This window comes from Pelecanus crispus, chromosome 3 (assembly GCF_030463565.1).
Source record: "Pelecanus crispus isolate bPelCri1 chromosome 3, bPelCri1.pri, whole genome shotgun sequence".
In the NCBI taxonomy this organism is placed as follows: Eukaryota; Metazoa; Chordata; class Aves; order Pelecaniformes; family Pelecanidae; genus Pelecanus; species Pelecanus crispus.
Window position 1 is genome coordinate 127210880 of NC_134645.1, and position 11754 is coordinate 127222633.

The window sequence follows — 11754 nt, forward strand, 5'->3', positions numbered from 1 at the left end:
CGGCAGCCAGGCAGGCGGGATCGCTCTGGCAGCGGCTCTGCCTAGCTTTCACTCTGTGTCCCCAGGGAGGGAGCCTTTCTCTCACTCCAGGCTTCTCCCCTGCCACACAGAGGGAGGGAGAGAGGAGAAAGCAGAAGGGTCCTTCCACACAGACAGCACCCAACTGCCCGGCTCACATCTGCAGCAGGCAAAGCCATGAGGAAGGGTCTCTTTGCCCCTGCAGTCCCTTCACCTTTGATTTAAAACTTTCACCCACTTCCACAAGGGATAATGGAGGAGCAGTTCATTTCCAAACTCCACCCGGTAGTGGATTATGGAGCTGGGGTCTTTCTTCTGATCATAGGTGAGTTCTGCCTTCACAGCCGGCGTGTTTGCTTCGAGCCTAGGAGCGGACACACCGGGGCTGCCCTGTGGGGGCTGTGATTGGCACCGGCAGCTCCAGAGGGAAGCTGGAGGGAAATGATAGAAAATCTGCTCCCACACAGGTTCCTGCTTATTGCCTTCGAGTTGGTTGGATGCCAGGATTAATCTCCGCTCTCAGATTTGCAATCTTTTGTTTCCATGCTGAAGACTTGCCAGCTTAAGTTTGCCTCTGCGGCATCACAAGTATTCAAAATAAGTTGTCTACCACTTATCCTGGCATCTCAGCCCTGCGAGTTGAGAGATGAGGCAGCCCGTTTCGTGAGACTGATCAGGGGAGAGCAACTTTGGTCTGACCCTTGCCGGGGGGGCGGGGGGGGGTGTTCATTATGCATGAAGAGCAGCTGTGTCTTGGTAGGATAAACTGGTATAAAATAGCGAAGGGTTGCCAAATAGCAGTTCTGGTTTTTATAATGGCCTGTTTGCCCTGCTGAAGGCAGATTTACAATGAAATACAAGTGGGAATATGTGCCAGTCTGCTCCAGCATGGCTTTATCTAAGCATTTTTCCCTTGTCTGTTTGTTGCGTGTACCCGGGTGATTTGTTTACTATCGTAGATTCGGAGAGGAGCTGAATTGGTTTAGGCGTGCAGTCCAACTGTATTTTGCTAATATGCGAGTACCTGCCTCCCTTCAGCTCATTCGAAAACCCTGGTTGAGATGCATTTAAGACAAGTGTATATTTTATGCGCTTTAATAGAGAGGCAGCAATGCTGGGCTTTAGCATTTCACATTCCCCCCGTTTCTACACGCTTTTCCCTGCACTCTGCTGTCCCCTCAGCTGTGCTGACAGCAGAGAGTACAACTCAGGGTGAGAAAAATCACTATCCGCAAAACAGCGAAGGGTTTTTCATTTAATGCAAGTCAGGATGCCAGCTGTTTTCTCACACAAAAGTAAGTCCATAGATGCAGTTCAGAGTTTTGTCCTCTGCCAGCCAGCAGCCTCACAGGCAGCAGGGTGGAGGGGAATAGCATCTGTCAGAGGGAAAGAAAGGCTGGGCCTGGATGTCCACCCCTGATGGTAAGACTGAGAGCTGCTTCCTACCTCTTGCGTAGTGCTTAGGGCTCTCACAGAAGAAAGCGAACTGGGTTCATTTTCCTCCTGAAGCCTGAGGATGTCCCAACCTGCGGCTGTCATTTGGCAGGAAAGTGCTCTTCCCACCAAGCCACAGGTTGCTCTCTGTCAGCCAGCGGTCCCGTGCCAAGCCACCGTGGGCATCTCTGTGTGTGCGGACATGCAACTCTTGCGAGCTCAGGGAACTCTTCAAGCATATGCTGAGGTGCCAAGTGAACGTGCGTGGTTAGAAAGGGAATGAATGAGGGATGCGGGGTCTCAGATTTGTACCTCTGTTCTGTTTAAGGCTTTCTCTTGGCATCTCTTCCCATTCTTGGGTTTATGCCAATGTATTTATTCCATTTTGTTGCATGTGCCTTTATTATTATTAATAAATAATAATAATAAATAAATAATAATAATAAATAAATAAAAATAATAAATAATAATTATTATTCCTTTGTGGGCACTTTATTGTGGGGTATCTGTGAGCCTTTCTGCTTTCACAGTGACAAGGGAACATGACAGAATCTTCTTCTGTTTCCCTACTTCACTTCTGACTTTAGAGGACACCTTCTCAGGAAAACCTTTGATGAAAATATAGCTCCAGCACAACGTTCACTTGACAGAAAAGAGAAAATGAGTTGTTTGCTACGTGTACTTTTGACACTGTTGTCACGAAGGCTTTGAAGCCCTACGGCATATCTGAATAATGTACGTCTGACAGGTCCTTTTGGGAAGCAGTCTCTGGTCTTGTTGCATGCCCCTGGCTAAACAGTTTCTGTGGTCTGTCTGACTGCACTCAGAGACCTCCAGAATAGTGTGGGTGTCTGAACGGTGGCACACAGTGATTCTCAGCCGCTTGATCGGTGAGGACCCTGAGCTGCCCAGCCAGCACATGTCAACTATCAAGGCAGCTCAGAGTCCAGGAGGCTTGTGCTGGGGTTCCAGTGGAAGACACGCTGCAAAGAGGGAAGGCTTTGGGAAGTGGAGGGCACCAGATGAGAGGAGGGGACAAGCAGGCAGGACAGCTGGAGTTCTTCAGTAGGAAGGAGAAGTAAGTGGGGGAAAAAGGAAGGTGGATAGGCCCATTTTACTTGATAATATGTTGTGCAAGATAGTGTAAGAGAGTGGAGCGAATGGGTGTGGGCTATCCACATGATAGGAGCCCCAGGGGAATAGGTAGGATATGGTGCATGGAGAGGGTGTGTCCCATGGAAGTGAAGAGCTGTAGCGTGGTGATAGTGAGGGGCGAGATACGGTCTACTCTTCATATGACAAAATTTGCCCAGTCGGTAAGGCTGGCCAGCGCTACAGGAGGCTGTGAACAGAAACCTGAAGCGCTCTTTGCTCTGGCAGGTCCATAGCGGAAACACAGCCTGACTGGGAAATCCCTGCCTAGCAGGGGGGCAGGAACTGAAACCCAAGAGCTGGCTGAAGCAAAACAGTGGTTGCTGTGGTGAGGATGCTGAGCTGTGCAGCAGCTCTCAAAAATGCCATCCAGGTGGTATTTCCTACCTGCTATCTAAGAGAACAAGTTTCTTCAACAGCAGAAGAACAAAGTTTCATAGCAGGGCATAGCAGGTACGCACCAGCGTGTTTTCAAAGCATCAGCACAGTACGGTGTTGGCCTGGGAGACTGAATTCTGGCTAGGGTCCCACTCTGTCCTGTCTTCTAGACTTCAGTCCCAAGCCAACAACCAGCACTTTTCATATCCTTTGTCTATATAAACATTTCACAGGCATGCTAACTATGTGATATTATTGTCTGTGCTGATTCTTCTCTTCCAGCCATCCTGACAATCCTTGGAAATTCAGCTGTCCTTGCTACAGCTGTGAAGCGCTCTTCCCTCCTGAAGTCACCAGAGCTGCTTACAGTCAACTTGGCAGTAGCAGATATTGGAATGGCAATCAGCATGTATCCGCTGGCCATTGCATCTGCCTGGAACCATGCTTGGCTGGGAGGAGATGCGTCCTGCATATATTATGCCCTGATGGGTTTCCTTTTTGGTGTCTGCAGCATGATGACCCTGTGTGCCATGGCCGTGATTCGATTCCTTGTTACCAATTCATCCAAATCTAACAGTAAGTAATTACGTTCCTGGTAACCTTGTGGTGGTGCGTTTGGGCTATTATGTTCAGAGAGGTACTTTGCTGAATATGGCATGGATTATCAGTTCAATAACTGTAGGAATAAGCCCCAACTTTTAGTCCAATATCAGACCTCTAATGTTCCTAGAAGGATCTGATTAAATTCCTTATTAAACAGTGAGGCTTCTCACTTCTCAGTAATACCAAGTGAAACTACCTGAGGGTGCAGAGCCCAAACTTTTTTGCTGGACCAGACTGTCTTATCTTCCTGTTTGTGTGCAAGCAAATATACAGAAAGTTGAGAGGAAGGAGTGTTCCTGGGCTGGGAGCACAGTACATTTTGGGTCAACTTGATCTTGTAAAGCTGCCTGACTTCCTAAACTTTGGATCAGCACTCTGGAGCCCTCAGCACAAGAAGGACATGGACCTGCTGGAGTGGGTCCAGAGGAGGCCACAAAAATGACCTGAGGGCTGGAGCAGCTCTGCTCTGAGGCCAGGCTGGGACAGTTGGGGTTGTTCAGCCTGGGGAAGAGAAGGCTGCGAGGAGACCTTATTGCGGCCTTCCAGTACTTAAAGGGGGCCCATAGGAAAGACGGGAGCAATCTTTTTAGCAAGGCCTGTTGTGACAGAACAAGGAATAATGGATTTAAACTAAAGAAGAATAGATTTAGACTAGACATAAGAAAGAAATTTTTTACAGTGAGGGTGGTGAAGCACTGGCACAGGTTGCCCAGAGAGGCAGTGGAGGCCCCATCCCTGGCAACATCCCAGGCCAGGTTGGCCGGGGCTCTGAGCACCCTGGGCTGGTTGAAGCTGTCCCTGTCACTGCAGGGGTTGGGCTGGGTGGGCTCTAAAGGTCCCTTCCAACCCAAAGCATTCAGTGATTCTGTGATTCTATGACTTAGGGCTGCACTGAGGTCTCACCCAATCCATGGACGTTCTGTGTTATGTTTCTCAAGAAGACCAAAGATTAGGGAAGTGCAGCAGCAGCCCAGGCATATTTGTAGCCACCATCCTTCTGTTGGAGAAGTTGTGGCAAAAACCTTGTTGCTGAGATGAGGTCTCTATGCTTGCTCTTCCTCTTCGTTGCAGGTAACAAAATCACCAAGAACACTGTTCGTGTCTTGATTACTTTCATCTGGCTCTACTCCTTGCTTTGGGCCATTCTGCCCTTGGTAGGTTGGGGCTACTATGGTCCTGAGCCGTTTGGCATCTCCTGTACAATAGCCTGGAGCAAGTTCCACAACTCCTCCAATGGCTTTTCGTTCATCCTGAGCATGTTCCTCCTGTGCACAGTCCTGCCTGCACTGACCATTGTTGCCTGTTACTTGGGAATTGCCTGGAAGGTTCATAAAGCATACCAAGAAATCCAGAATATTGACAGGATCCCTAATGCAGCTAAACTGGAGAAGAAGCTGACGTTGGTGAGTTATCCAAGTGATGAGAAGAGTCTGCAGTAATCCAGAGCTTGCAGAGAACTGGCTCTGCTTATGCATGGTTCATGATGACCCTTCATTGCTTTTGTCTAGTATTGACCAAAGATGGAGACATGTTTCCAGTCTCAGCTGTACTCTGCCCTCCTCAGAGGAGCAGGGGGGTCCTGGAAACCTTGTCATTTCAGTAGCTTGGTCAGGATTATATATTGTAGGTACAACACAGCTTGTTAAACCTTCTTTAGGCAGTTGCACACATGATTTTCATGAACATATAGATTTCTGATCATGCTGGAGTAGCTGTTGAATCCATTCATGCTGTAGTTGGGGTGAAGGTCTTGTTCTGTCATCCTAGAGTGGCTATTCTGAGTGAGAGCTACACAGAAACTCTGTATGGAAACAGGATTTTTTAATACAATGTTTTTTCAAATAAGCACTTCAATTGCTCATTTCTTGTGGAAAAGCAGATTTGACCCAAGCTTTCTACAGGCCAATCTATTGTTAGGCTATACTTTCTGGTTGGGCTGGTCTCCCATGACATATTGCAGCCAGAGTCAGGGAAGGAGAGGAAAACAACAATTGCCTCGTAAGAAACCCACGGTGTAGATCTGCTAGGCGGGAATAAAAGCATATATGCGCTGTCCAGTGTTACCTGTGCTCATGTCACAACATAGCCAGCATACAGTTTCAGGTACTTCGGCTGGTTCAGGTGTGGTTTTCTCCACACACCACGTACCAGACCCAGCCAGTGCAAGCTGAGAACTGAAGCCCTGTTTCCCTTTCAGATGGCTGTGCTCATCTCGGTCGGCTTCCTGAGCTCGTGGACACCGTATGCAGCAGCCAGCTTCTGGTCCATATTTAACTCCAGCGATTCCCTACAGCCCATTGTTACGCTGCTGCCCTGTCTGTTTGCCAAGTCTTCAACAGCGTATAACCCTTTTATTTACTACATCTTCAGCAAAACGTTCCGTCGTGAAATTAAACAATTGCAGTGTTGCTGCGGCTGGCGAGTTCATTTCTTCAGCACCGACAACTCCGCTGAAAACCCTGTGTCGATGATGTGGAGTGGGAGAGACAGCGTACGTCTCTCTTCAGCTGCAAAGGTGGAGAACCAGGGAGCTGCAACTCGCTGAAACGCAGCGATGGTTTCACAACATAGGTCGAAACTTGGGCTCACTCATGGCTCCAAATGAGTAGGAATGCAGCACGTGGGGTTGTCACTGCATATCTTGTGTCAAATACAGAGGTTTAAGTATATATTTTTAAGCAACTCTCAAATACTCCTTAAGCTACACGACAAAAAAACCTGCTATTTTTTTCAAGAATTTCCACTTTAGAGGAAATAGATTTATGTACTAAACATAAAAACATGTAAACTAAACATTTTCAGGGAAACAGCTATAATTAAAAGAGGATTTATTATTTTTCTTTTTTTGTTCTTATACTTTTGACTTACTAATGCCATCTATCTGCAAACTCTTGGCTCTATCAGTAAAACAGCCATCAGAGAAAACCGTAGGTTGAAAACAAAGTGTTACCAAATAAATACAGCTGAGAGTGTAGCTTTCCAGCCATACAGACAGAAAACCATATGGGTAGCAAGAAATATTCACTGCCAGGAAAAGATGATAAAGTGGCTGCTATCAAAATGTCTTATAGAGATCTACAGTTCCTTGCTCCATCAGAGGTATAGTTCCAACTCCTCAAAACACAAGCTCGAAAAGTTGAGCAGCCTTAGTCTGTAGAGGTTAGGTGGGAATGCGGCCGTCAGCGAAGGACGCCTTCTGCTGTCACAAATAGCACGATGAGAAGGGAAGGAATCTCTTAGCAGAAGGAACTGTGCGCTTACGCTCTTGCTGGCTGAGGTGTAACAGCTCTTCTACCACGAAAGCTGCCGGAGCATTTGTTTTCTGGAGGAGCACTCTGTATAGCATGCCAAAAGACATCCCCAAGCTAACCTGCCCGGCAGTAAGTAACCCTGCAGACGCAGTCCTAGCTCTCAGCGCGTTGGCGGGAGCTCCTGAGCTCCTGCGTTCCCCGCTGGCTGGAGCACTGACACAACTGCAGCTGAGAACAGAGTTTGCCGATTCAGTTCAATGCGTATGTACCACCGTAACACCATCCTGCTAGCCAGTTATAAGGAAAGAGATTCTGAGGTGGAAATGATGAGCTCCTACAGTTTAAATCTCTCTCTCTCTGACTTACTGTTTGTGATTTTGAAGGACATAAACACATATCTTCAGGGGTTTGAAACGTACAAAATATGGCTTGATAGCTGCAGCAGTTCTTGCTTCCCCTGCTTGCTCAGCTGGCCACATCTATTTTTGCATTCGGTTTGGTGAAGACAAGAAGAGTTAAATCACAGGCAGATTTGGCAGAGATTTTAAACCACAATCTAAAACAATCTTGAAAACTTCTACCCCACTCAAACCCTCATTAGTTTCATTTTATAAATGACAGCTAAGGCCAAGAACAGGATTAAAAGATGGGCTTAAACACTTCTGTGGCTATGAGAATTTCTGTTACTGTGGAGCATGGATTACAAAAGAACAAACAGAATGAGACCTGGGCTGTAACATACACTAAGGCACAAATTAATTACTAAGTCGGGCGTTAGAAAACTTTAAGTTGCTTGCCTTCACCTGAAGTCCTGCCATTGGCAGTGTCGCCAACTCTCAGAAATATTCCACTAGATTAAACTAGGTTTATTTGCAAAAAGTTGGGAAAAGCTCCTGAATTAAGTTGGCCTCCAGGGTGACGTTATCTTGCCCTGGGCTGTCACTCACAGGTGCTCTGTACGGAATGAGAGTCTGCTCAGTCTGCTGTCCCAAATATGAAGAAGTGAAGCATCCTCTGGGAAACAGTCACCTCCGACAGCCTGTGGCACAGGAAAATGGGAAAAGGGAAGAGGAATGTGGGGAGCAGGAGAAAACACCAGTAACTGAGAGGGGAGCATGTGAAAGCTGAAGGAAAATATTTGGGAAGAGGAGAAGAGGCAGGAGAGCATTATGGAAGTGTGTTTGTGGGGAGGCCGAAGACATGGCAAAGGGAAATGCAAACGGGACAATAGCGTAAAGCGAAAGAGGGGGCAGAGGAGTCTGTCAGCGGGTGGAGAAAATGTTAACGTGTTGGAAAGGGACTCCGTATAGTCAATGTCAATTATCAGCATTTTTTTCAGCTTTAAAAAATAACCTGATAGGAAAATGAAACTGTATTTTAATAATCATCTTCCACCTCAGAGTTCTTGCTTTCACTTGCTCAGTTGCTTGATGTTTAAAATAAATGCGAGATTCCTATCTGCTAATTGCAGATCTGTGAGCGGAACGACGAGATGCACATTAATAATGTCATGTAACGAGAGCTGCTTCTGTGAAAAATTTAGGAGCAGAACAGGTCCACATCCACTTGTAAATGTTTTTAAAGTGTATGTAATATGAAAAATATGCCACTGCAATACAGACAAAATTTCTGTAAAACCAAAACATCTGTATATTGTTAATGTTTAAATATAATGCTTTAATAGCCTGATTTGTTACCTGTTTATGTACTTCATTTTTAAAAATCAAAGTCCACAAACACAAGTCCACAAACACAAGTTTGTGTATCAAATATGGCTCAGATCTCTTTTTTCATTTTTCAGACTCAGTGAGAAGCAAATCAAAACTTCCCCAGTAGAGAGTCTGAATTTTAGATGGTTTTATGTTATATACAGAAAATATAAAAGGCAGGGCTGCCCTTGACCAGAGAACTAGGAAAGGAAGTATAGCATACTATATAGGGGACTGGTTGTTTTTTCTTAAGTTTCACGAAGTTGATTTATGGTCAAATTATAACTCAAATTTGATGGTATTTCCTGCCCAGCCCTGGACTCCGTCGTCAACTAAGTGATGTTCTAAGGCACTGAAGCAGAATGCAAGCACTTACCTCTGGAGCGAATCTGGGCATCTCACGTTTGCAATCACTAGCGCAGTCATCCCAATACAAATATTTAAGGTGCAAACTCCAAGAGCATCTAACCTGCTCGCATACTACGAGTTATCTCGCCAAACTGTGGAAGTTTACAATGCAGACATCCACGTCTGAGCGAGCCACCTTCAGCTCCTTTCTCTCTGTTGAGGATAAATGGAGCTCCCTACTCGGGTGATGACATATAAAGTTAAATAACACAACGAGCACCCTGATTTGCGTTAGAATAAATTGGAGTTCAGTGTCTTTCTTTGAAAAAAAACCTTCTAGGCAGTTTGTCCATCTCAGCACAGGAATAACTTACAGAACTAGATCACTTCTATTAATAGTCACTTTTCCATCTGTAAAATTAAATGTGACTCATTTCAGAACAGAGATCAATTATTTAAGGGAGTTCATTGCTGTAGCAGTTAGAGCATGAGGCTAACGCTGCAGAGACCTGGGTTCCACCCCATTGCTTTGCTGGTTACACTGTGCGACTTTGGGGAAATCACTTAAACTTTGTCTTGGGTTCTTCTCTTACCCACACAGTAGAGACGGTCTTGCTGCTCATCATGGTAAAGCACCGACTGATGAACAGCTTAATGCAAGTGCAAAAGCACCAATCCTGAAGGTTGTGAAACATGAAGAATGGATTGCTACTCCCTTATAGTAATTTGTTCTCTGGATCATCGACCACGCTTGGGAGGTTACTTTACAACTGCAAGTCAAGAGTAAAGTTTGTTTCTCAGTTAGGGCACTGGCCTGGGACTTGGTGCTATGCCCAAGTCCTTGCTTTATCATAGCTTCTTTCATGACAGACAACGCACTGCAGTAAGTCAATTCTTGTGTGTAAATTAGGATCTCCAAATCTTCAGCCCTTTGTCCTGCCTGTATTCCTTGCACCTCTGCAAAACAGAACATGTCTTACACATACAAAAAGATCTACTATTTTGGAAGTTGCTAAGGGAAATGACTTAGCCATGTAGTAACCTGCCGCTACCTTGCTCATTCCTACTGGAAAGATCCGAGTGTGATGTCCCATGGTTTGTACTTATCATTTTGTCCTGGCATATGCCAAAAATACTCAAATAGAAACAAAATGTTTCAGTATATTTGCAGAGCACCTACTTGATTTTGCACTAACCCGAATTCTCACTAGCCTGAACAGCAGTGCCATTCTAAAGCAGCCAGGTTGATGAGGAACGTGTGCAGCATCTGAGATTTTAGCTGGTAACCATTCACCGTTATCAATGAGGGCTGACAACCTGACATCAACTTGTCAGTAAGCACTACGTTCATTGCCATGCTGCTCCAGCAGCAGAGAACATATGGGAAAAGCACATTCCATCTTAGCTTGTCATCCCATAAGGAATCTCTACTTAGGCAGTGAACTGACGACTCGCTTGAAGGGAAGTCTGTTCACTTGAATATTTTCTTTCCTTAAAGGGCCCAGCACAAACACTGTGACCGGGTGAGAAAACTATTCTTTCCCTAGACTCACCATTTTGGTTTCCAGCCTTGATATGACAAGAGAGAATCAATGTACGTTAGTCAGTCCCAATCTAGAGCTTTCAAGGGCCCTTCTTCAAGCACTGAAAGCCTGAAGCGATTCCAATTGAAGTTGGTGGGGATTTTTTTATTGAATTCAAGGGAACAAGATGCAGATTTTAAAGATCATGAGAGTTAATAAAAAAAAAAACAAGACGACTAATGCAAACACAGGTAGATGATATACATGATCAAAGAGCAGAGAAACCATAAACAGAAAGAAATGAATGAAACCAGTGTCATTATAAAGTTTAGAGGTCACCAACACTTTGACTATGTATTTTTCCAGTTGGCAGGCAAGAAGGCTTGTGAAAAGACGTAAGGGAGTATTTTTGTTGTTGTTACTTTCTGTATATCCTGGTTTGAACCATACCAATCTTTTTTTGACGGAATCAGATACTTATATATAGTTATTAAGGATAAACCCCCAAGGAGCTTTAAAGGCAAAGGTCTGGCTTGGGATCAATACTTTAAACCTTAATTAGAAAGACAGAGAGAGGAAAACAGCAAGTCAGTTAACCTCCTTGTTTCTAAGATTGTGAGACTATGGGCAGATGCCCCATTAAACAAGCTTATTTTAAGTAAAGATCTCATCAGTTGCAATCTTTGAAGTGAGGATACAATGCTATTAACTGGATCTGCAATTTCAGGCTGACTGCAGAAAACCTCATTTTGAATCAAGTATGATGGTGCTGAAGCTCTTAGAAACATGCTACAGCCTCTTCCACCGTGATGCAGATACAAGCATTATCCAGGGAGGCTGTAGTCTCATTTTATGATAGGATGCAATGAGCAGCAAGGCAAAATGACGTAGGATAGGGTCATAATGTCAGGGGCTGTCCCCCAAAAGACCTGCACACCCCAGTTGCCCTGTACAGATTCCAAAAAGGACTTTTTGCATGTATAAATCAAATTCCTTCTGGAGGGGAGACAAAAATGGTGAGAATTTAGGATCAATTTACCTGAAGAAAGTCCAACTGCTAAACAGACAGGGACAGCAAGGACAACACTGGACAAGAATACAGAGCTAAGTAATGGAGAATGAGCACTGAAATGAATTTCATTTGAGAAATAGTGATGTGTCGGGGAAGGGCAGTGCTGTAGACAGAGTGAAGGTGCACAGCTGCTCCTATACGGGTTACTGCCAGATACAGGATTTGTATCCTAGTAAACCAATCATGAACTTTGAAAAATTATGGTTTATCTACTTACACGTTTCTAAAGAGACAAGTCAGATTAACATTAACAAAGTGCTGCCGGA

At 45.0% G+C, this 11754-nt stretch overlaps 1 protein-coding gene across 1 annotated transcript; it reads left to right on the plus strand.

The window, feature by feature from the left end:
* The first annotated feature begins 270 nt into the window (after positions 1-270).
* Positions 271-6130, plus strand: LOC104028436 (opsin-5). Its single transcript, XM_075708502.1, has 4 exons — positions 271-343; positions 3265-3558; positions 4657-4988; positions 5783-6130. The coding sequence occupies exons 1-4, from the start codon at positions 271-273 to the stop codon at positions 6128-6130; spliced, it is 1047 nt and encodes a 348-aa protein (XP_075564617.1).
* The last annotated feature ends 5624 nt before the right edge of the window (positions 6131-11754 follow it).

Coding starts and splice junctions, on each gene's coding strand:
- LOC104028436 (XM_075708502.1), top strand. CDS start 271: ATGGAGGAGCAGTTCATTTCCAAACTCCACCCGGTAGTGGATTATGGA. Junction 344..3,264: donor GGTCTTTCTTCTGATCATAG/GTGAGTTCTGCC, acceptor CTTCTCTTCCAG/CCATCCTGACAATCCTTGGA. Junction 4,989..5,782: donor TGGAGAAGAAGCTGACGTTG/GTGAGTTATCCA, acceptor TTTCCCTTTCAG/ATGGCTGTGCTCATCTCGGT.